Source organism: Canis lupus, chromosome 30 (genome assembly GCF_011100685.1).
Source record: "Canis lupus familiaris isolate Mischka breed German Shepherd chromosome 30, alternate assembly UU_Cfam_GSD_1.0, whole genome shotgun sequence".
NCBI classification, from domain to species: domain Eukaryota; kingdom Metazoa; phylum Chordata; class Mammalia; order Carnivora; family Canidae; genus Canis; species Canis lupus.
In genome coordinates this window covers 587,450-613,421 of record NC_049251.1, presented here as the reverse complement: position 1 = coordinate 613,421, position 25,972 = coordinate 587,450, and the positions used below count along the sequence as shown (strand labels likewise).

General features: G+C 36.4%; 2 protein-coding genes, 1 long non-coding RNA gene and 1 pseudogene across 3 annotated transcripts in view; all 4 read left to right on the top strand.

Annotated features, from left to right (window-relative positions):
* The window catches only part of LOC119866823, a 33,620-nt gene extending 21,961 nt beyond the window's left edge, over positions 1–11,659 (top strand). The window contains exons 5-6 of the long non-coding RNA XR_005381328.1: positions 10,819–10,845; positions 11,321–11,659. This is a non-coding gene — a long non-coding RNA (uncharacterized LOC119866823). The remainder of the gene's footprint in view (positions 1–10,818; positions 10,846–11,320) is intronic.
* On the top strand, positions 4,749–5,687 carry OR4G9 (olfactory receptor family 4 subfamily G member 9). Its single transcript, XM_038579867.1, has one exon. It carries the CDS (start codon positions 4,749–4,751, stop codon positions 5,685–5,687), a length of 939 nt encoding a protein of 312 aa, XP_038435795.1.
* Positions 11,660–15,876: 4,217 nt separating the features above from the next.
* On the top strand, positions 15,877–16,815 carry OR4G11 (olfactory receptor family 4 subfamily G member 11). Its single transcript, NM_001388767.1, has one exon. The coding sequence runs from the start codon at positions 15,877–15,879 to the stop codon at positions 16,813–16,815; it is 939 nt and encodes a 312-aa protein (NP_001375696.1).
* OR4F26P (olfactory receptor family 4 subfamily F member 26, pseudogene) lies at positions 22,304–23,222 on the top strand (annotated as a pseudogene).

Below are 25,972 nucleotides of genomic sequence, written 5' to 3'. Positions count from 1 at the left end.
CCTCTCTGATTTCTTCCCACTTTTCCCTCCCTTCCCTTATGGTCCTCTGCAGTATTTCTTATATTCCACATGTGAATGAAACCATATGATATTTTTACTTTTTATTTTTATTTTTAATAAATTTATTTTTTATTGGTGTTCAATTTGTCAACATACAGAATAACACCCAGTGCTCATCCCGTCAAGTGCCCTTTCAGTCACGCCCACCCCCCCCGCCCACCTCCCCTTCAACCACTCCTAGTTCGTTTCCCACAGTTAGGAGTCTTTCATGATCTGTCTCCCTTTCTGATATTTCCCACTTATTTTTTCTTCCTTTCCCCTTTATTCCCTTTCACTATTATTTATATTCTCCAAATGAATGAGACCATATAATGTTTGTCCTTCTCCGATTGACTTACTTCACTCAGCATAATACCCTCACGTTCCATCCACGTCGAACCAAATGGTGGGTATTTGTCATTTCTAATGGCTAATATTCCATTGTATACATAAATCACATCTTCTTTATCCATTCATCTGTTGACGGACACCGAGGCTCCTTCCACAGTTTGGCTATTGTCGACATCGCTGCTATAAACATCGGGTTGCAGATGTCCTGGCATTTCATTGCATCTGTATCTTTGGGATAAATGCCCAGCAGTGCAATTGCTGGGTCATAAGGCAAATCTATTTTTAACTCTTTGAGGAACCTCCACACAGTTCTCCAGAGTGGCTGCACCAGTTCACGTTCCCACCAACAGTGCAAGAGGGTTCCCTTTTCTCCACATCCTCTCCAACATTTGTGGTTTCCTGCCTTGTTAATTTCCCCCTTCTCACTGGTGTGAGGTGGGATCTCATTGTGGTTTTGATTTGTATTTCCCTGATGGCAAGTGATGCAGAGCATTTTATCATGTGCTTGTTGGCCATGTCTATGTCTTCCTCTGTGAGATTTCTGTTCATGTCTTTTGCCCATTTCATGATTGGATTGTTTGTTTCTTTGGTGTTGAGTTTAATAAGTTCTTTATAGATCTTGGAAACTAGCCCTTTATCTGATACGTAAGTTGCAAATATCTTCTCCCATTGTGTAGGTTGTCTTTTAGTTTTGTTGACTGTATCTTTTGTTGTACAAAAGCTTCTTATCTTGATGAAGTCCCAATAGTTCATTTTTGCTTTGTTTCTTTTGCCTTCGTGCATGTATCTTGCAAGAAGTTACTGTGGCCGAGTTCAAAAAGGATGTTGCCTATGTTCTCCTCTAGGATTTTGATGGAATCTTGTCTCACATTTAGATCTTTCATCCATTTTGAGTTTATCTTTGTGTATGGTGAAAGAGAGTGGTCTAGTTTCATTCTTCTGCATGTGGATGTCCAATTTTCCCAGCACCATTTATTGAAGAGACTGTCTTTCTTCCAGTGGATAGTCTTTCCTCCTTTGTCGAATATTAGTTGACCATAAAGTTCAGGGTCCACTTATGGGTTCTCTATTCTGTTCCATTGATCTTTGTGTCTGTTTTTGTGCCAGTACCACACTGTCTTGATGACCACAGCTTTGTAGTACAACCTGAAATCTGGCATTGTGATGCCCCCAGATATGGTTTTCTTTTTTAAAATTCTCCTGGCTATTTGGGGTCTTTCTGATTCCACACAAATCCTAAAATAATTTTTTCCAACTCTCTGAAGAAAGTCCATGGTATTTTGATAGGGATTGCATTAAATGTGCAAATTGCCCTGGGTAACATTGACATTTTCACAATATTAATTCTGCCAATCCATGAGCATGGAATATTTTTCCATCTCTTTGTGTCTTCCTCAATTTCTTTCAGAAGTGTTCTATAGTTTTGAGGGTATAGATCCTTTACCTCTTTGGTTAGGTTTATTCCTAGGTATCTTATGCTTTTGGGCGCAATTGTAAGTGCGATTGACTCCTTAATTTCTCTTTCTTCAGTCTCATTGTTAGTGTATAGAAATGATACTGATTTCTCTGGGCATTGATTTTGTATCCTGTTGCACTGCCAAATTGCTGTATGAGTTCTAGCAATCTTGGGGTGGAGGCTTTTGGGTTTTCTACGTACAGTATCATGTCATCGGTGAAGTGGGAGAGTTTGACTTCTTCTTTGCCAATTTGAATGCCTTTAATGTCTTTTTGTTGTCTGATTGCTGAGGCTAGGAACTTCTAGTACTATGTTGAACAGCAGTGGTGAGAGTGGACATCCCTGTCTTGTTCCTGACCTTAGGGGAAAGGCCCGCAGTGCTTCCCCATTGAGAATTATATTGGCTGTGGCTTTTTCGTAGATGGCTTTTAAGATGTTAAAGAATGTCCCCTCTATCCCTACACTCTGAAGAGTTTTGATCAGCAATGGATGCTGTATTTTGTCAAATGCTTTCTCTGCCTCTAATGAGAGGATCATATGGTTCTTGGTTTTTCTCTTGCTGATATGATGAATCACATTGATTGTTTTACGAGTGTTGAAGCAGCCTTGCATCCCAGGGATAAATCCCACTTGGTCATGGTGAATAATTTTCTTAATGTACTATTGTATACTATTGGCTAGTATCTTGTTGAGAATTTTTGCATCCATGTTCATCAGGGATATTGGTCTATAGTTCTCTTTTGTGGTGGGGTCTTTGTCTGGTTTTGGGATTAAGGTGATGCTGACCTCGTAGAATGAGTTTGGAAGTACTCCACCTCTTTTCTATCTTTCCAAACAGCTTTAGTAGAATAGGTATGGTTTCTTCTTTAAACGTTTGATAGAATTTCCCAGGGAAGCCATCTGGCCCTGTACTTTTGTGTCTTGGGAGATTTTTGATGACTGCTTCAATTTCCTCCCTGGTTATTGGCCTGTTCAGATTCTCTATTTCTTCTTGTTGCATTTTGGTAGTTTGTGGTTTTCCAGAAATGTGTCCATTTCTTCTAGATTGCCTGATTTTTTGGAGTGTAGCTATTCATAGAAACCATATGATAATTGTCTTTATCGATTGACTTATTTCATCCAGCATAATACTCTCCAGTTCCAACCATGTCGATGTAAATGGTGGGTATTCATCTTTTCTGATGGCTGAGTCACATTCCATTGTCATATATATATGTGTTTTATATAATATATATATTACTATGTTCACAAGTATGACTACAATGTGTTACCATCTAACACTCTTATAATACCATCAACTATATTCTCTATGCTGTACATTCCATCCCCATGACTTATTCATTTCACAATTGGAAGCCTATACCTCCCGCTCCCTTCATTCCTCTTTGTCCAACCCTCTGCCACCCTTGTCTCTGGCAACCACCAGTTTCCTCTCTGTATTTATGATCTATTTCCACCTTTTCATAATTTTTATTACAAACACATGGCCAACTTAGAAAAATAAAAATATACATGATCAATCTTTCCAATATTAAAATTACCTCAAATGTCATTATCCAGTGATCTTGAGATGTTGATGTATATATTTACATATTTTTGTAGTGTATACTTATAAAGAGCATATCATATAATACATAATTGTAAAAAATTTTTGTTGCTTTACAATATAGTGAACATGTCAACAAATTTAAATTTGCACCATTTATAATAGCACACTCACTCAAATATTAATCTTATCAAATTCCCCTTTATGCACGTCTTCTCATATCTTCTTTTAAATGTGTTTTTAATTTTTCACTTTAGATTAAATAATGAATGAATCCCAACATGTACTTTATGCATATGTATATACATCTCCAACTTTTCTACTTATCCATAGTGATAATAGATACTCCCTTTGAAAAAATTATTATAACAATTTTACTCACCTTCAAATAGCATTTTAGCTGAACTAAACTTTAACTAAACTTTAACCTTTAACTTTAATGACTCTTTGGGATCCTGTAGTTTTTACATGCTCTTAGTGTACATTGACTAAATATTTTATCTCAGTGAAGACTCCATGATCTCTCACTTCTGTGCTTGAATTGCATTACACATTACTCATTACACATTACTCAATGAGTTCTTACTCATTACACATTAATGATTAAGAACTCATTAATCCTAGAATAGACCTCTCAAGAGTACAAAATCTCTCAATCCTACCAAAGTACTGAGAAGCCCTTTTTCTGTGTTTTCTGACACTGTCTTTGGGGTCAGGAGGGTCACTTGATTTAAAGTGTATTTCTCCAAGTGATTCATTGCAGTCACAAGTATTGTGAACTATCAGAATACTAAGCCTTTTCATTTTGTGTAAGCATTCCTCTTAGATTCAACACTCTTTCACTCATTGTCTGGTGACTATTCTCTATGAGTGATTAATGCCTGAGATCTCACAAGTGTAAGTAAAAGAATAATCAGAGAGTACATTCTATTAGAATATATGTATACAACTGTGATTAACTTTGAATATTCAAAGTATGGCTGACTATTCATGATACAAAAGCTATTTTCTTGAATATATATGAAAAAGACTAAATAAGCACAATGAGCATGGTAAAGAGGCTCGCTACCAGAAGGTATTTTTTTTTTGCTCTTAATTCCTCCATATTTCTAAATAATATTGTTTCCTTCTCTCTCCAGTCTAACTTTTGATTATCTCATTTCTCCTACTCATTTATCTTCCTTTCACCTGCCCTCTCTGTATGTTTTCCAATAGTACATTTTGGCATTTGCAGCATAGTTCCTACAAAAGCATTGATAGGCAAACAACATATCAATGTTCAGTTCCCATAGTTCTCAGTTCTTCCTTACTTTCTACCCTCAGAATACTTCAGCATCTTCTCTACTGATTGAGCCAATGGATGCAGCAAATGACTCTGTGGTATCTGAATTTGTATTGATTGGACTTTCAAATTCATGGGACATGCACCTTTTTCTCTTTTTATTCTTCTCTGTGTTCTATGTGGGAATTATCTTAGGAAACCTCTTCATTGTGTTCACGGTAATTATTGACTGTCATTTACACACCCCCATGTACTTCTTACTGGCCAATCTCTCCCTACTTGATCTAGGTTTATCATCTACTACAGTCCCCAAAATGATCTCTGATCTTTTCACTGACCACAACATCATTTCCTTTCCAAAATGCATGATACAGATATTTTTTATTCATGTCATGGGTGGAGTTGAGATGGTGCTGCTCATAGCCATGGCATATGACCGGTACACTGCAATCTGTAAGCCTCTCCACTACCTGACCATCATGAGCTCTAAAATGTGTGTCTCCTTTGTAGCGGCTGCCTGGATAGTGGGGATAGTTCATGCTGTATCTCAGTTTGTTTTTGTCATAAACTTGCCCTTTTGTGGCCCTAATGAAGTAGATAGTTTTTACTGTGATTTTCCTCGGGTCATGAAACTTGCTTGTGTAGACACTTATAAGCTAGAGTTTGTAATCATTGCTAACAGTGGGTTTATATCCATGGCTACCTTCTTCTCTTTAATTATATCCTATATCTTCATTTTGGTCACTGTCTGGAAACGTTCTTCAGGGGATTTATCCAAAGCATTTGTCACACTGTCAGCTCACATCACTGTAGTGATTTTGTTTTTTATGCCATGCATGTTTCTCTATGTGTGGCCTTTCCCTACAACATCACTGGATAAGTATTTATTCATTGTGGACTTCGCTATCACACCCCTCTTGAATCCTGCCATCTATACATTAAGAAACAAAGACATGAGAGTGGCCATGAGAAGACTGGCCAAAAGGATTGTGGGTCTTCATGGGATCTCATAATGAATGGAGCAGATCTACATACAACATGCTGCAGGTTCACCAGGAACACCGCAATTCACGTGACTGTCATTGTTACTATGGTAAGAACTATTATTTGGAGAAATAGTTCAACAAAGGTCCACCTGTAGAAACTGATTATTGAATCAAGGGTGATTTTATTTTGCTAACCACAGAGAATAAACTGACTTCACCTACTTCCATCATGAGGAATGATGAGAATAGAAAACTGAGCTGATTTTTAGGAGTTAATTTAACATTCAAATACCATTTTCTGGGTGACATTTTCTGGGACCTGCTAATTGTATTTATTCTCAATTATAAATTAATACCTCAAAAATGATAAATATATCTCATAGTAAATTTAGAGATTTAATAGATAAAATGTGACTTGAGTAAATTAAAATCAATGAATTCTGTGTTGTAATTCCTATTTTAATTTTAGTTTAACTTAAAATAAGAACAAAATCAATTATGTGTTATTTATGTTAAACCCCAAACACAAACCTGACTTTGTCAGTTTAGGATGCTGTTTAGTTTTGTGTTTAGATTTGAGTGATTTTAAGAAGGGAGAGAATTTTCTTAACATTATCAATACTTTAGATAAATACAAACCAGAGCTTTTTAATAGTTTTTTCTACCTCTCTATTATCCTAAAAATGCAGTCTTTCCATATTCAATCAAATCACCTGGTTTATTTTTTAAATGCATAGAAATAATGGCTGTTCCAAAGGAGACTAATCACCCAAGATGTGTATTTAAAGGCCCTGAATTCTTTGAATATCGTTTCTTGGTCAGATAAAGCAACTCCCCAAGAGTTTATATATCCGAGTTTGATAGCTTTGGATAAATGTCAAGCCAAAAATGGTAAGGCATATTCAGTTTAACTGAGTGTTTTTACATTTGGAATAAACACCTTATTAAAATTACACATAACTTTTTCATGTATCTGTTTCTACTGCTCTCTAAATAAAATCTGCTCAATTAAGGAAACTAATGCCTATATTTTTTGTCCAGTGTTTCTCCAGGAACATCCAATAACATCCCTGTGTCCTCCACATACATTAATTATTAATACTTCGTTTAACGTTTTGGTATTCATCTGGATGGGAAGTTCTTTACTTGATCATTGTTAACCATTCCCACTTTCAAATATTTCACTGGGCTTCTGAGACACTACAGTCTCCTGTTTTTCCTCCTACTTTTTGTGAATTCCTTCCCAGTATCAGTTTGCTTGGGTTCTCTCATCCACTCTATCACCAAACTCAGTGTTCCTCAAATTGCATATTTGGCTTTTTCTCACTCCATATTCTATCCCTAGGTAGCATCCATTCCCCTGGCTTTAATTACCAACTCAGCTAGAGGCTTCAAGGAGTATTATTTCTTGCTTCAAGGGCATCTCCCACTCACCAAATCTGAACCTAAAATCATCTCATCCTCAAACTTGCTGCTTTTTCAGGTCCCTCGTCAAAATAAGTGGCACCAATATTAACTTGGTTCCTCAATGCAAAATCTAGGAGTAATACTGGACTCCTCCCTTCCCAAACCCCTACTATTCAATAAATCTGCAAATGCTAAACATCTAAACATTTCTTAAATATGTCCCCTTGTTTTCTTCCAAATGTCACCGGTCTTGTCTAAGACTTCACACATCATTTTTCAAATAGAATATTAAGTTACCTATGTGTCTTCACACTTTAAATCTTGTTTGCTTTCATTCTTATCTAAATTAAGAATGAGAGATTTTTTTGACAGAGAGAACATAGGTATGCATATGCATGTGCAGGTAGAAGGGTGGAGAGAGACAAAGAGAGAGAGAGGGAGAGAGAAAGAGAGAGAATATCAAGCAGGCTCCATGCTTAGCTCAGAGTCCATCATATGGTCTGATCTCACAACCCTGAGATCATAACATGAGCTGAAATCAAGAGTCTGACATTTAACAGAGTGAGCCCCCCAGGTGCTCCAGATTTTTTTAAAATATAAAATCTAAGCATATGATTCTTCTCCTTAAGACCCTTCACACACTTACCACTACTCTTAAAATAAAATACAAACTCTTAAGTGTTCTGTAGTTTTTAGAGTACAGATCCTTTTTCAAGATTTATCAGGCTATCTAAGACCTAGCCCCCATCCTCCTCTCCAGCCTCAGAGGACAATATGCCCTTGCTTGCAATTCCAGAGGCAGTTTGGTTTTCTTTTGCTTGCTTGAAAAATTCACTCTTTCTCATCTTGAGGCTTTGCACCAGCTGATTATTCTGTTTGAAACATTTGTCCTTTATGCTTTGCCTATTAACATCTATTCATTCTTCAAATCTCAGTTTCAACATCATTTTATGAAGAAATACTTCCAAGAACCTGGGTCCAAGAGAGCTCCTTCCATTGTATATTATAGCACTGCCTAGTACCATTTCTGTAACATTGGCCATACTCATAATTTCTTATTTGTTGTAGGTCTTCCTCATTACATTTTAAATTCCATGTGAAGAGGGGCTGTGTTGATCATGTTTACTGCTATAACATCAGTACAGCAGAATAGAAAATTTTTGATGAATTAATTATCATTAAATAAATGAATAAAACCAACAAAGAGCTTAAAAATAGCAGTGTTGAATAATATATTGATTAGTGTCTGGACTTGTTTTCTTAACTTTTATTTTATATACATATTTTTAAGATTTATTCATTTATTTTAGAATGACTGAAAGAATAAATAAGGGGGAGGGGCAGAGAAAGCAGAAGAGATTCCTCAAGCAGACTCCCTGCTGAGCATGAAGCCCAACATGGGGCTCAATCTCAGGACCTATGGGATCATGACCTGAGCCAAAATCAGAAGTCTGTCACTTTTTTTTAATAGTAAATTTATTTTTTATTGGTGTTCAATTTGCCAACATACAGAATAACAGCCAGTGCTCATTCCGTCAAGTGCCCCCCTCAGTGCCCGTCACCCATTCACCCTCACCCCCTGCCCTCTTCCCCTTCCACCACCCCTAGTTCATTTCCCCGAGTTAGGAGTCTTCCATGTTCTGTCTCCCTTTCTGATATTTCCCACCCATTTCTTCTCCCTTCCCTTCTATTCCCTTTCACTACTATTTATATTCCCCCAAATGAATGAGACCATATAATGTTTGTCCTTCTCCGATTGACTTATTTCACTCAGCATAATACCCTCCAGTTCCATCCACATTGAAGCAAATGGTGGGTATTTGTCATTTCTAATGGCTGAGGAATATTCCATTGTAGTCACTTAACTGACTGAGCCACCGAGGTAGCCCCCTTAACTTTTATTTTAGATAATCATAGATTCACATCAGGCAGTAAGAAATAACACAGGGATCCTGTGTACCCTTTACTCATCTTCCCCCATCTACCCATCTACCCAACTTTTACTGGGGAAACCATAATAGTTCAATATTACAACCAGGATATTGATGTTAATATAGTCAAAATGCAGAATATTTCTATCACCACAAGCTTCCCTCCTGCTGTCTTTTTGTACCCACACCCACTTTGTCCTGCCCCTCCCCTTCCTGATCCCTGGGAACTGCTAACCTGTTCCTCTTTTTTAGCATCTTGTCATTTCAAGAATGCTATATATATGGAATCATAGAGTAACTTTTGGAGATTGGCTTTTTTTCTCTCAGCATAATTCCCTTGGAGATTCTTTCTACCTGTTGAAGGACAACTAAGTTGTTTCTCAGTTTGGGCCTATCATGAAAAAAGTGGCTATAAACATTTGAGCACATGTTTTTGCATGAACATGTGTTTTCATTTCTCTGTAATAAATACCTAGGAGTAAAATTACTGGATCATATTTGCAGGTTCTGTTTTTTTAAGAAACTACCAGATTGTTTCCCAGAATGGCTGTAGCATTTTACCCTCCTACCAGCTTTCTAGGACTGACCCAATTTCACTGTATTTTCACCAGCACATGGTTTTGTCATTATTTAAATAAAAAATTAGCTATTCTGATAGATGTAAAGATATCTCTGATTGTGGCTTTACTTTCCATTTCACTTATAGCTAACAATGTTGAACATCTTTTTCTGTGCTTATTTGTTATCTGTGCATCTTCAGGGAAAAAAATGTCTCCTCGTGCCTTTTGTCCAATTTCTAATTGGATTGTTTGAAATGCTGTGTTTGGGGAATTCTTTATATATTCTGAATACTAGTCCTTTGTCAGATACCTGCTTTGTAAAACATTCTCCCTCTCTGTAATTTGTCTCTTCGTCTTCTAAACAAGGTTTTTCCTAAAGTTTTTAATTTTGATTAAGTCCAATTCCTCATCTCAGTGTTGATATCTACTATTTTTCCATTTAGTTTGAACTCTTTCCAGTTCTTACTATGACAAATGATTTGTTTTCTTGCAATTAGGATGCCTGAATATAATGTTAGGAGATTCTGAATCTTATTTAAATCTTCTGTTTTAACTGGCTTTTTAAAAATATTTTTTTTATTCATGAGAGACACACAGAGAGAGGCAGAGACACAGGCAGAGAGAGAAGCAGACTCCATGCAGGGAGCCCGATGTGGGACTTGATTCCGGATTCTGGGATCATGCCCTGAGCCAAAGGCAGATGCTCAACCGCTGAGCCACCCAGGCACCACTTAACTGGCTTTTTGTGAGACCTCTCTAGCAGGAGAAAGAGGAGCACAGCCTACTAGTGAAGGTAGAATCCAGGGGTGCACTTGTTACAGCTAGGTAGGAGTGGGAGTTCCAGGCCCCCACTGACCCTGCCATGGGGGTGGCCTCACTACCACTGGGCAATAGTGGAAGTCTCAGTTCTCTATCAGAACATTCTCAGACACAAAACAGCAGGGAGGGGAGGAGCACCTCAATACGCTGGATAGGAATGGAAGTCCAGGCTCTCATATGGTCTCCAATAATACCATGGAGGCAGTTAGGGGCCTTCTTGCAAGTTGACAGGGATAAAAGTCCCAGCTTCCTGCCAAGCCTTCTCTGATACAAGCCTGCTTAGGGGAAGAGAGAGGCTGCCTTATTACAGCCCCTGTGAGGGCAGCAGCCTAGATGCCCACTGGGTCTTTGCTGGTGTAGGTAAAAGTGGGGCCATAGCTTGTTCTGTGCTATTTGGCTGGAGTAGAGCAGTTATTGTCTAAATCTTTCCCATCTTTCTAGGTTGCCCTTCTCCTGGACCCTGGCTTAGTGAGTACAGGCTTTTATTGGGACTTTTAAAAAACTCTGTCCAAAACATTATATGGCCTCATTCATTTGGTGAATATAAAAATTAATGAAAGGGAATAAAGGGAAAGGAGAGAGAATGAGTGAAAATATCAGTCAGGGTGACAAAACATGAAAGACACCTATCTCTGGGAAAGGAACAAGGGGTAGCAGAAATGGAGGTGGACGGGGGGTTGGGGTGACTGGGTAATGGGCACTGAGGGGGACACTTGGCAGGATGAGCACTGGGTGTTATGCTATATGTTGGCAAATTGAACTCCAATAATAAATAAATAAATAAATAAATAAATAAATAAATAAACTATGTCCGACAGCATTTCCTGGTTATCTCCTTCAGCAACAAGGGAGGGTGTGGTGGGGGAGGGGAGGGCTTGCCTTGGAGAGCAGAAACAGCTGCTTTCCAGCTATTCACTGTAGTCCATTGTCTCTTGTTCATTAGGCCTTTAACTGGTGGTCTACTTTTGGCACTTCCTCCTGGGAGCTGGGGGACCGTGTCTGCTCACTGTCACCATCATTCTCTGTGCCGGCAGCCCGCAGCGCTTGCATCTAGTACTCCAGCACATAGCTGTCTGTGTATGAAGCACTCCAGCTGCTCCAACTCCTGGAAGGCTGGAGCTGATACTACAGAGGAATTCCTCATCCATCCAGGTTAATGACCTAGGTCAAGCTCCAGGTTCCTGTTTTAGCTGCTGGATGCCCCAGAGAGCCACTTTCTGCCCCCAAGGTCCCTCCCTGCTGTCCTGTGGGCTTCCTTTTTACAAATGATTAGTCAAAGGATTAAAGTACCTGATCTTTTCTTTGTCTTTTCTCAATTAACTTTCTAACTTCAGCCAGTTTAAATCTTGAGCCAATTTCAGCTGGGACAGTCTATAAATCAGTGGTCTCAGTCCTCTCTGATACTTCTAGGACTCATAAACTCTACATTAACAACCCCGTTCCTGTTAGTTCAGCAGCCTTCTCTGCTGCCAAGCAAACCCAGAATCCATGCCCCGGGGGATCGCTGTCCAATCACAGTGCTCTGTGCCTTGCTGGAGAACTCCCTGGGGCTTTATTTCTGCCTAGATTCTCCCTCATTCATCTTAATATGCTATTCTGCGTGGCATCCACTTGGCCACTTAGAACACACACATCAGGACAGGAGTACATTGACATGACAGGATGATTTATAGGCCTGTGGAGTGTTCACTGCATTGCAGGAGTCAGTACCACAGGGAATCAACAAGAGCATTTTCCTCTAATCTGGGAGTAGTTGTGATTCTTCTAAGCAACTGAACTGTTTTTACAAACACTCAAAATAACTCCCTATATTTTTCCTCTTTTGTGTTTGTATGTTTTCCACTGATCTCTTAAGAAATTGATCCAATAATGTACAAATTTTACTTTTAGTCAGTTAACTCAGAAAAAATAAAGTTAAAAGCACTCAAGAAGGGATGCCTGGGGTGGCTCAGTGGTTGAGCATCTGTCTTCGGCTCAGGGCATGATCCTGGAGTCCCGCACTGGGCTCCCTGCATGGAGGCTGCTTCTCCCTCTACCTCTGTCTCTGCCTCTCTCTGTGTGTCTCTCATGATTAAATAAATAAAATATTTTAAAAAGCATTCAAGAAGACTTTATCTTCAACACTCCAAAGTTTGGGACTGCAGGTAAATCTACAAAGGTAAACACTGGCTATAATTGATAACAGAAAAGTGATCTATTTATTCCCCTACTGTCAGTTGTAAGAATTATCTTTACATATCAGAGCTTTTATATCTATCTCTTCAAGTTTGGTACTACAAGTGAAGATATATCTGTCCATTTAGGTTATGTTTTCACACCCTCATCCCATCATCTCAGTACTTTCAAACAATTCATGCCAAATATCATGTAACCTATACAGGGATATTTTTACACAAACCAATATATTGCCTCAAAATCTTCCCTCTTCCTCTTGGTTTCATAACCAGGCAATTTCTCTTTCACTATTTCTCTCATGGGAAAACCAATGTGATTCAAGGATTTAGTCCCCCAAGAGGAACAAATAATGGGCTCAGTATTGGCCTTCTCTGAGACAACAGTAGGTCACTCTCCTGTGTGCCTAATTAACTTATTTTCCATTTAGAAGAATATTATATATAGCTTTGTCTTTGAAGGAAGATTATATACAGATATTAAGACTAAGCTCTCTGAACTACTATTTTTCCAAAAATGTAAATCCTGTGGCTGAACAGGCAGGTAGGAAAACTGCTTTTTAATTATAAAACTACAAGGGATGCAACCGGTCATGGTTGCATCCCTTGCTCTATCCCCCTTAACACTGCTTCAGTGTTTGCTCTTCTGTAAAATATCTGCATCAGAAATTTTCTCCTTTTGAAAATAGTTTCATCCTTTTATTCTACACCATCACTCTCTATTCTCAAATTGCAATCACTGAATTGCATTGTCTTATCAAATCGATTCCACACACACACACACACACATCTTTTGATATGTTTAATTTATCTCCTTGATGTGAAAATTTTTCAAGATTCATGTGCTTCTGATTTTTGTGCTCTCCAACTCATTTTAAAATTTTCCCCCCGCTGTATAAAAAAGAGACATTTGGCCTTAATTATTTCTACCTTATTTGAGAACCAAATTTTGTTTTAAACCAGAGGGAGGAAATCTCAATCCTCAACTTCCAGGATTCTGGTGTGATTCCCTCCCCTTCAGTATTAATTTCCTCTGCATTGGAAGGAACCAGCCAATGCCTAGTCTGAGAGGCTGTGCTCAGAGTCAAAGAGCTTCTGGTCCTGTGCCAGGGGATGGTAGAGGGGAACTGGTGGTTATAAATTCTGAGATGGAAGTAAGTGTTCAAGGACTGACTAGTTTGTGTGAAGAAACAGGAAAGCGGGTTAGGAAGAGCAAGATAAATGTCTTTCAGGAAGGAAGGCCAATTTTATTTTAAATGAATAAAAACTCATGGTTGAATAGGATACTTTCAGTTAGGTTAGAGTGATCCTTTGAAATATAAATAATTCTAGCTTTTTTCATGACTCTATTAAGAAGTATAAAGAATTACTGAGGAAGACCACTGGACTAGAAGTTAGGCTGACTTCTAGTTCTGGATCTGTGAACATACTGCTGTGAACACACTGGCTAGCCATTTACCCTCATGGGGTTGGCTCTCTACACGTACAAGGAAGTAACTGAAAAAGATTCTCTCAAAGTTCTTTCCCACTTCTATACACGTCTATAATTCTGATATCCTTTTTGTTCAATATGTATCTATATTTCCTGTTTAATGATGGGTCTTCCTAGACCCTGAATAACTGAAAAAGTTTACATCTCCAAGAGGAAGGATACCAAACTGTATGGGAACTTGGCCTCTGAGAAATTCTTGAGAGCTTCACAAAGTCATCAGAGTTTTCTAAAAAGGCAGAGAAACCAAGTGCATGGTCTTTTTCTCCCAGCAAGCTCTCTCTGGTCATAAGGATTTCCTCATCAATGATACATGCTAATTCCAGACATCTGGAAGAAGGGGGGTAGAAATTTCTTCACTCAGTTAAATACTCATTTTTTAATGTATCTATAACTGGATTATACCAGTAAATGCAAGCTTGAGGAGAAGGTATTATTAAATAAATTTCTCTTTATATTTGTGAGGGATACTGTTTTGCTTCTTCTATGAATAATTTAATACCTGCTTCTGTTCCTAGGAAACACACTCATGACATATTTCCTGGGCTCTCCCTATGTGCCAGCCACTGTTTTAGGTAGGCAATACAGCCTTATACAAACCAGAAAGGATCCCTATACCATAAACTCTAATTTTACATTTATGAAAAGCTACAAATACCAGAATGAAGGTAAGAAAAATAATGCCTGGATGCTGAACAGATGCTTGTGATCAGTAACTTACTAATTTTTTTTTAGAGGTGATTCACCTGTCAGTTCATCAGTTCACTAATGCATGATGTTCAACTAACCACTCTGTTCTACCAATCCCACTGCCACAGCCAATGATTCACATTTTAAAGTCTTAACTTGTCTTCAACTCATTATTTTCCCTACAGCTTTATTATTATTTTCTATCCTTCCAGTCAAAATATACCCAAAGCAGTGAATGAAAACCCAGGTAAAGTTCATACCCAGGTATTTATAATATATCAATGTGTGTTCATTTAAACCATTACAGGAAATCTAAGCAAAGATGTGCTCTTTGCCCCTAGGGAGCTTATTATTTTTTATTTTATTTTTTTATTGAAGTTTGATTTGCCAACGTATAGTATAACACCCATCAATGTATAGTGCTCATCCCATCAAGTTCTCTCCTCAGTGTCCACCAATGTCCTTTTTGATCATCATTTTATCCTCCCTATTTGACTTTTAGGAATTTATTTCTTCTTCTCACCACCCTTTTATTTTCTTACACTTCTTCCCATCTATCTTTATTCTTTCCCTTTATTTATGTGTTATTCCCTGCCTGTCCTTTATACATGCTACTAACTCTGACTGCACCACATTGAATACACTCAGTTCCACATTTTGCACTGATTGTTCATATTATAATAAAGTTCATAAATATATTATGTTATGTGCTATAAATGGAAGTTTAGAGTCTTTAAGGTAACAGGTTCATGTACTGTCGAAATTTCCTGTTTACAAAAATTATCATTCAAACTCCAAGACAAACACCATTCAGCAGTAGTAACTTAACAGAAACACAAAAACACAGACTTTTATACATCCTTTTCTAGTTTTCTAGTTTCTTAAGTTGCCTGCTTACTCCATGTACATGAACAAATAAGAGCAATTTAAAGCAATAGACTGCCTCTGAGTGCAGCTTTGGTCATACTACCAAACTCATATCCCGGGTTCCCATTAATTTGTAAATAATTTACTATCAATTAAATACAAGATCTGTCAATAGCTAGTATTAAATTATCAACATTCAAGACATTTTTTTAGTACCTTAACATTGATTCCCTTTCTCATTTCTTTCAGATCACTTCAGAGTCTTCTCTTCCTTATGATTCAATGGACCAAGTAAATGGCTCTTTGGTAACTGAATTTGTGTTACTGGGACTTGCACAATCCTTGGGAATGCAGATTTTCCTTTTTGTTTTTTTCTCTTTATTCTATGTTGGAATTATCTTAGGAAACCTCTTCATTATGTTAACAGTGATTTTTGATTCTCACTTACACTCCCCAATGTATATCCTGCTGGCCAACCTATCACTCATTGATGTGGGCCTTTCATCCACCACAGTTCCTAGAATGATCTCTGATCTTTTCAGTGGTTGTAAAATCATTTCCTTCCACAACTGCATGATACAAATGTTCTTTATTCATGTTATGGGAGGAGTTGAGATGGTGTTGCTCATAGCCATGGCATTTGACAGGTACACAGCGATCTGCAAGCCTCTCCACTATCTCACTACCATGAATACCAAAACGTGCATGCTTTTGGTAGTGGCTGCTTGGATCATTGGGGTGATTCATGCTGTATCTCAGTTTGTTTTTGTCATAAATTTACCTTTTTGTGGCCCTAATAATGTAGGGAGCTTTTATTGTGATTTTCCTAGGGTTATTAAACTTGCATGCATGGACACATACAGACTAGAATTTGTGGTCACTGCCAACAGTGGCTTCATATCTATGGGCACATTCTTTTTCTTAATTGTATCATACATCTTTATTCTGGCCACTGTTAGACAGCATTCTTCAAAAGACTTGTCCAAAGCATTTGTCACTCTGTCAGCTCACATCACTGTGTTGGTTTTGTTTTTCACTCCATGCATGTTTCTCTATGTGTGGCCTTTCCCTACCAAGTCAATGGATAAATTTTTTGCCATTGTGGATTTTGTTATCACTCCTGTATTAAATCCTGCCATCTATACTCTAAGGAACAGAGATATGAAGGTGGCAATGGGAAGGCTGAGTCGACAAGTTGTAAGTTCTAGAGACATACCATAACAGATTTTATTGGTAAGAGCACAAGATGAATGTTGTGGACCTTCAGGACCCTCGTGATCACCATGAACACTATGGATTATGTACAATTTCATTATTGCCTTTAAAAAACTGAGATATCTATGTAAAAAAAGGATATTAAATCAAAGAACTATACTTTCAAATAGGGTTGCTGTAATAATCTGTTAAGTATGAAAAATAAAGTGTCATACATTCCTACCTAACCTATAAAACTAAGTTGCAATTATCATCAATGACCACATTCAATTTTCATGTAATTGTTTTATATCTCTATATAAATATATACATGTACATATGATTGAGCTTTATCAGTATCTTCATACTGATCATAAGCATCACTGGAAATCAATTAATGTTTCTTATAGAAATTATGTGGATCCAATGGATAAAATATGAGTTTATACAAACCAGCAGCCATGAAAAATCAAGAAAGAAACAATTCTTATCCTAATTATACTTAAAGTTAGATAAATAGGAAGGCAACACCATGTTATAATTCTTAAGAATGGTTTTCAGTTTTTGGTTGTCAATATATTTTGTACAATATTACTTTAGAAAGATTCTAGCATTTTGCATTATGCAAAATTTGTCTGTGTTCTATTTTTTTCAACAGCAAATTTCTGTTGTCCTTGCAGTCTTCTTCAAAGCATTTCTTGATTCACCCTAAAGAGTATCTACAATTATAAAAGTATTTTAAGGATCTTATTACCTAAAGAAAGGTACTCAACTCAGATCTCAACTTATTTAATGTACCTGTTCTTAAGCCAGGGTGCTTAGGACAAAGAAGATGATTGACATCTTTACTTTTACTTTACTTTTCCAAATAAAACTTGGAAAGTCTGATGGGTCAAGGAGCACAATTGAGAAATCACTTGGGTATATTCCTGTGACTAATATAAGAAATGTAAATTGTAGTGACTAAACTCGGTTGTAACTGCTGCATTGTAGTTAAAGCTGTTCAATAAAATGGCAAATAATGAATGAGACTTTCTTATTATTGGTCGAGGTATTTTTCCCTATATTTTATCCAAAATTAGTCATAAGTGCTATAAGCTCTCCTCTTTTTATAATATCAAAGCATTATTATTTATTGTCTTCTTAATCCATCTGGATTTTAATTTCAGAACTTTATCTTATTGGTTTTACTATGATTCTTTTAAAGAGTCACCTTTAACAGGGGAGGGCCCCTGGGTAGCTCAGTCAATCAAGTGTCCATCTTATGCTCAGGTCATGATCCCAGGATGCTGGAATTGAGCCCCATGTCAGGCTCCCCACTCAGTGAGGAACCCGCTTCTTTCTCTGCCCTTTCCTCTGCTTGTGCTTTCTCTCTCTCTCTTCTCTCTCTCTCTCTCAAATAAATAAATAAGATTTTTTAAAGTCACCTTTAACAGAGAAAGACAAATACCATATAATTTCACTTATAGGTGGAATCTCAAACACAAAACAAATAGAAAACACATAGATTCTTAAAAAGAATGGTGGTTGCCACAAGGCAGGTGGTTGGGGGGACAAGAGGGAAAAAAAGGGGATTCAGAGGTACAAACATCCAGTAATAAAGTAAATAAGTCACAGAGATGAGAAGTACAGCTAGGGAATAAAGTCAATAACATTTTAATAATGTTCTATGGTGACAGATAGTGACTACACTTAGCATGCTGAGCACTAAGTAATGTACAGAATTGTCAAATCAATGTGTTACACACTGAAAACTAATATCACATTGTATGTCAATTATACTTCAATATAAAGAAAATCAAGGGAAAGATAAGGAAATAAAGTTTCATTTGCATAGAAAAAAAATCATCTTTAGATTCGTGAGGTAGTAGAAATACCTAAGTGAGCAAATAGCTTGAGATGACAGTCCCTAACTCAAGAAGATTTTGTGTGTATGTCCTTAAGGGAAAACCAGTGACACTATATGACTTAGTCTCAGTACTCAAACTTCAGGCTGGATATTTCCAGATCTCCTCAACTGCCTCTGGTCATTCATAAATGGCTCTTAACCAAGTGGAGGAGGATGATTCAGACAGACTTTATTCTCTTGGAAATTTTTCCTTCAAGACAAAGTGCAAAATGGAAAATCTGTACTCTTCCTTGCTCTGAAAATTGCCGTAGCATCTTCCAGTTATGAAGGAGGTAGGTGGAATAATGATCATGAACTATATTAGCAGAACTAACCAAAGTGTAGCATTTTATTGACAATGAGATGCTTCTTTTAGTAAGAACCCATCTGGCAGAATTCAATTGTATATGCATCTTTAAGAAAAATGGAAGGATCCTGTGAGGTCAGTGCAAATACTTAGAAAAGTTAGTGTGAATATTAACAAGGATTGCCCCTGTTGTGTTGTTCACCTTAGTATATGCTATGCAAGTGTTCCAAGTGTTGAGTTCTTCTGAATTTTTGAGGTTAATCTTATCTTTCCTTTCTATTTAAAGATTCTTTTTCCCCATATACTTCAGATTCAGTGTTCTTTTACCCACCTTTTCCCCCTCTTTCCTGCAATCCCAATGAAGTCTGTTTTAGGATATTTCTTTCACATAAAGGTGCAAATCATACTCCTAACATTGTGGAATTTTGTCTTTAAGAGCTTTTGATCCAAAGAGCTCAGGAAAACTAAGGCTTGGAGATTCTAAATGACATGTCAAAATCACACAGTAAATTGTACTAATATTCCCAAATCTCCTGACTTCAATCTCAGTGAAATTTATGAAGACTTTAGGCATTTTTCTTTAAAGAAGCCTAAAAGATATTTAGGACAAACATAACACCCTAAATGTTGAATTTTAAGTTTAATCTAGTGCATGGGGGAAATTTTTCTTATTCCTTTGTAACTGGATCTTCATGAATGCTCCAGCCAATGTATAAGATTCTGGAGAACTTCTTCAGTAAACTTAATATCTAACTTAGAATCAAAAGAATTCTTCTAAAACCCCTTGAACCGCTTTTGAAGAATCAGATATGAGCTTGAAAGGATTACAGCAGTGAAGGATCCCCTGTAACTGAGAATCCCCTATCATCACTCACTCCTCAGTAGCATATACTCAGGAAATGAGATGTCTTAACTAAGTGAACAAGAAATTCTTTTTGCTGAAGTACAGCATATCTGAATTCTGACTTGTTACCATGGTATAAAGTCTTTTCACTGCAAAAGAGAAACCACTGGTCAGCTATCACCCTTGGTATATTTCTTATGGAGATATGAGCATCGAATTCATCCTCAGTGAAATGAGATGGTTGTACATAAGTAAATATTGAATTTCCATTCTAAGTTGCATACTTTGATTCTTAACCATCCTAACCAATCAGTCACATCAGAAATGATCTCACAATAAGAATACCATCCTCTTTATTGTCAGTGATTACAATGATTGTATTTACTACTGTGCTAAGCAGAAGGGAACAGAGGGTTTATTTCTTGTTTTACTCTTAGACTTCTCCTTATACTTGAAAATAAAATTAGAATTGTCAAATTCTTACAGGACTTTGAAAGCAGTAATAAGGAGCATTAGGGATAGGGCTAAGGAATGGGATTTGGAATAATGAAAAGTGTAACTTCCAAGGGTGTTGCAATAACCACAATCAGGCAGTGTTGAAAAAAATAATACCACTCCTCCAAAAAATTTGGTAAGAGTAACCCACTATATTTTCACATGTCCCTAGGACCTATTGATTTCCACAATTACTCAAACCAAAATCATTTCACATCATCTATTTTTTAAATCTCCCACATCCTGTTGACAAACGTCCTATTATTACTACTTAAAATGGTTATTATGTATAGACTATTCACTATATGTTAGAAAAGTATTACACAATTGCAAATAATTCTTCAATAGTTCTTTGCTTGCTTCATAATAAAACACAAATCCCTTAGCAGGCATTCCAGAATCCTTTTTCAATTTTATCTCCTATTAAACCCCATCACACTTTCTCTCACACAAAGTTTTCATTTTTCTCACTTTTCATTTCATTTCTAAATCACCTTTCTTTAATCCTATTATTTTCATGCTATTTTATTTATTTTTTCTTTATTTTTCATCTTTATTATGGGCTAACTCTTTTTCTTCTAAGCATTTCAATATCACTAAATGATAACTACAAATTCTATTCTCTATAAGGCTCCATAACTCTTACATTCTTTTCTAAAATCTTCATTTATTTAAACTTCCCCTAAGGCTGGATCTTTTATTTTTATTTTTATTTATTTATGATAGTCACACAGAGAGAGAGAGAGAGAGGCAGAGACACAGGCAGAGGGAGAAGCAGGCTCCATGCACCGGGAGCCCAACGTGGGATTCCATCCCGGGTCTCCAGGATCACGCCCTGGGCCAAAGGCAGGCGCCAAACCGCTGCGCCAACCAGGGATCCCTAAGACTGGATCTTTGCATCTGTTTTAACTGTTATGTTTCTATCCAAGCTTTTGAGAAACTATGAAAATTATTTTAGAATTCTGTCCCTCACTCAGGCCCCATAGATTATTAGATTAATGGGGATTTTGAGAATTTTTAATCCAGAGCATTCATTCTAAATATGGGAAAACAGAAATTTTGATCCAGAGCATTCATTCTAAATATGGGAAAACAGGGAAAACAGGGAGCTTAAATTCAATCATCATGCCATAATTGTTATTTCTAGAATATAAGTAAAATTTTTAAATGATTATTGGAGAGCTGGAGTTTCTCTATGAATCAGAGGTGATAAATATTACTACTAATAATAATCTAAATCAATTGTACACTAACTATATACAAAAACTGTGCAAAACACCATAAGAATTGAATATAATTAATATCTACATTTGTAAAAAGGTAAAAATAAGTCTTAAGAGGGTGACTCCAAGTCCATAGGCTACATTCAAAACTTATACGTTACAAATTGCCTCACATAGTAAAACTATGAATGAGGATTGCCTTTGTTTGATAGGGAGGTTTCCAACAACTGTAATATAAAATTATTGTGATGGCTATGAAACCATTAAGAATACTTTTCAGAAGTGAATGTCATAAAACACCTTTGTAAATGTAAATATCATATAACATTGCATTTATTTAAAAGCAAAAATAGTGCCTACACAATATAGACTGGGAGTTCAAGGGAAAAGAAGTTAAATGTAGGATGGTGGTATAAACTTAATCTGGCAGACAAAGTAGCATGAAAAAAGGTACTTTCATTAGGAATAAGCTTAGCATAAGTGGAAATAACTGAGCAGACTTGAGTAACTGGACTATAAAGCATAATCAAAGAACGAGTGTGATATAAAAATGGAGGGTTTAGATTGTGTACAATTTGAAAGCCTTTATGATATAAAGGCTTTTTCTGTGCTTTATAGCACTATATAATAGTCATTATATGAGTGAGCAGAATGACATAAAAGGAGACTAACTGAAATATAATAATTTTGACTTCCTTCTTACTCTATTCTCCAAGGTAACTACACCGGCTGTTTCCTGGAATGAATCAATAAGTGACATGAATTACTCCATGGTGACTGAGTTCATTTTTCTGAGACTCTCTAATTCTCAGGAATTGCAGATTTTCCCTTTTGTGTTCTTTGTTGTATTCTATGTAGGAATTGTGTGTGGAAACCTTCCTATTGTCATAACTGTGGCCTCTGACTCCTACCTTCACTCCCCCTTGTACTTCCTGCTGGCTAACCTCTCACTCATTGACCTATGTCTGTCTTCAGTCACAGCCCCCAAGATGATTGCTGACATTTTTAGTAAACACAAAGTCATTTCTTTCAAGGGCTGCCTTGCTCAGCTATTTATCCTTTACTTTTTTGGTGGGAGCAAGCTGGTGATCCTTATAGCCATGGCCTTTGACAGATATGTAACAATCTGTAAACCACCTCGCTACAATACAGTTATGTGTGTGTTGGCCTTGTGGCTGCTGCATGGGGAACTGGCTTCCTCCATTCAGTCAGCCAGCTGGCCTTTGCAGTGAACTTACCTTTCTGTGGTCCCAATGAGGTTGACAGTTTTTATTGTGACCTCCCTAGGGTTATCAAACTTCCTTGTACAGATATCTATAGGTTGGATATCATGGTCATTGCTAACACTGGTGTGCTCACTGTGTGTTCTTTATTTTCCTAATCATCTCCTATGCTATCATCCTAGTGACCATCCAGCAACACCCTTCAGACAAGTCATCCAAGGCACTGTCCACTTTGACTGCTCACGTCACAGTAGTTCTTTTGTTCTTTGGACCATGTATCTTCATTTATGCCTGGCCATTCCCCATGAAGTCATTAGATGAATTCCTTCCTGTGTTTTATTATGTGGTCACTCCTGTCTTGAACCCAATTATATATACACTGAGGAACAAGGACATGAAGACTGCACTGAAATGGCTGAGAAAATGGCATGTAAACTCTAGGGTAAAGTCTTAAATCTCTCATAATTGTAAGATAATGACATATGGTAAAGTTGGTGAATTACTTAGGAAACCTCATGAAAATCTTACTTTCTATTTCCATATCCCTTAATAATTATCTAAGAGGTTTCACATACACTGCCTCAATTTATCCTTTGACACTTTTGCATTTTATATTTTTGGATACAAAGTTGATATGTTTTTAAAATATTATTTCACTAATCCTCAGAACAGTGGCATAAATCTGTCAATATCTGTATATTCCTCTGGCTACCTACCTGAGAGGTCCTGAGTGTAACTGATGGAAACACAGAAACTAGCCTGGTTTATAATTTTTTATGTAGGTGCTTAATTCATTCATATTTATAAGCTAACTTTTAAGAGGTTTAGAAAAGAAACTCCTCACATTGTTATGGTTCATAGTTCCTCTCCAATCACTATAGCAACTTAAAATTCCATGAGTTATCAGGAATGACAAGAAGAGTGAGTCTGCCAACCCAAAAGTTGCCTTATAGACACTTGACATCCTGTTGCATACAAGAAGAGCACATTTGTAGTAAAAAATACTTACAAACTTGGCACAAAGTACATCATTTTGGTCCATACCTGTTATTTTCCATGGTTAGCTCTTAAGAACACAGACTTTGAAGCCAAAAAGAGAAGGGTGCAACTCTACTTATGCATTATTAATCATGACTGCTCTGTGTTTCCACATGTGCAAAAGGAGGATAAAAATACCTATACATATGGTTATTATGAGGGATAATGAGACAATAGATACAAATCAGAAAAATAACACATTTTGTGGCAAATTATCAAGACACAATAAATATTAAGTATTATTATTGTTTTTATATAAAGCCTAATTGTCAACAAACTAAACATTCTCAACCTTTATTTATCCCAAAGTACTTGAGAAATAGGATACACATCAATATTAACAGATACTCATTTGAGGGCATCATAGTTATATATATATTTATTTGTAAGCATGAACTCATGTTCCCACACCCTACCATCCCAGAAAGATGTACCAAAAATTCAAGATAAAAATTCAGGAAATATACACTTTTTTGAAAGCTTGGCAAATGGGTCTGAAAAATAGCCTTCACTCTCCAAAAAGTATCACTATGTCAGGCTAAAATTGAACATTAAATATTATAAATAAACATAGAATGTAGTTTTCCAAAGTGAGGCTTGAATTAATAAATAAAAAGAAGCAGATGATAAGAGAACTAAAGTTATGTTTGCCACAGGGAAAAAAGAGAATAGAAACTCCATTAGCAGGTTAAAAACACATAAGAAATTAAGTATATGATAATGGCAGTATCTCAAATCAGTGGAGAAAGACAGAAGCTACTAACATGATGGTAGAATAACTAGATAGCAGTACAGGAAATGATACATTGGACCTATTCCTCATGCCATATGCCAGGACAATTTCTAAGTGAATTCAAGCATAAGTCTTTTGATCTTAACTATGCAAATATTAACAGAAAACATGACTTATATCCTCGTTACCCATGAATATGGTATAGAGTGATCACATTAACTATATCAAATTAATGTTTTAAATGCATGACAAAACCATGAGCAAAGTAGAAAAGATAAATGTGATATTTAGAGAAAGCTTTACAACCCACATCACAAAGAATAATGCCTGGTAAGCATAGAGAACTTCTTAAAAATAGCAGCAAACAAAATAAATGGGCAAAACATGTGAACATACAATTGATATATAAGGAGATATAAATGATGCTTAAATATGTAAAAAAGGATTCAAGTTCTCTCATATTAAGATTATATGCAGAGTAAAATGAAGCTGAAATATCAGTTTCGACCATAAGTTTCAGACATGAAACCGGTCTGACTTCAATAGTTAATACAAACTGTTGGTAAAGATATAACAAAAGGGGCACTCAAATGCATTGTTGATAAGAATATAAAATGGTATTATCTCTTCACAATATTTATAAAATTTACCATGCTTCTGGCTTCTGATCCAACAATCCTAATTCTATCCTAACAAAACCTTTGCAAAAGTACAAAATAACCAATGCACAAGTTTACTTGTGGCAGCATTGTTTTTAACAGTGAAAGATTGGAAAATACCCAAATGACAATTAGAAACAAATGCATAAATCATACATAATAGAACATTAATGTCCTATAAAAATTGCTGAGGAATATCTCCAAATAACTGCTCTGGATGCATCTACAAGGTATATGTTAAGGAAAAAGAGTAAGTTGGAGAAAAATATCTCTAGGTTATGTTAAAATGGGGATACATATATTAGGTTTGTATGTGTGTATATATATATGTATGTAATTTATAAATAAATATTTTATAAATACTTCTGAAGTATATTTTTAATGATAAACCAAAAATTAAAAATGGTTTCTAATGGAGAGAGGAGGAAACAGGGCAAGAGAGGGATACAAGCTAAATTTTTTAGAATATGTCTTATTTTATAATTTTGACATTGAAACCATGTAAATGTTTTTACATATTTAAAAATGAAATTAAATCAAAAGAAAAATCGCCTAAGTCATAAAATGAATCTCAAAAACTTTCAAGATTAGCACCTTAACAAAATCTGTTCTCTGACCACAATGCAATTAAATTAGAAAGCAACAACCATAAGATATTTAGAAAAGCCCTAGTATATTAAAATTAAACATCTTATTTGTGAACACTTTCAAGGAAGAACTTACAAGGGAAACTGAAAGTATTTTAAATTGAACTATAATAAAATTATAATATGT

Coding starts and splice junctions, on each gene's coding strand:
- OR4G9 (XM_038579867.1), top strand. CDS start 4,749: ATGGATGCAGCAAATGACTCTGTGGTATCTGAATTTGTATTGATTGGA.
- OR4G11 (NM_001388767.1), top strand. CDS start 15,877: ATGGACCAAGTAAATGGCTCTTTGGTAACTGAATTTGTGTTACTGGGA.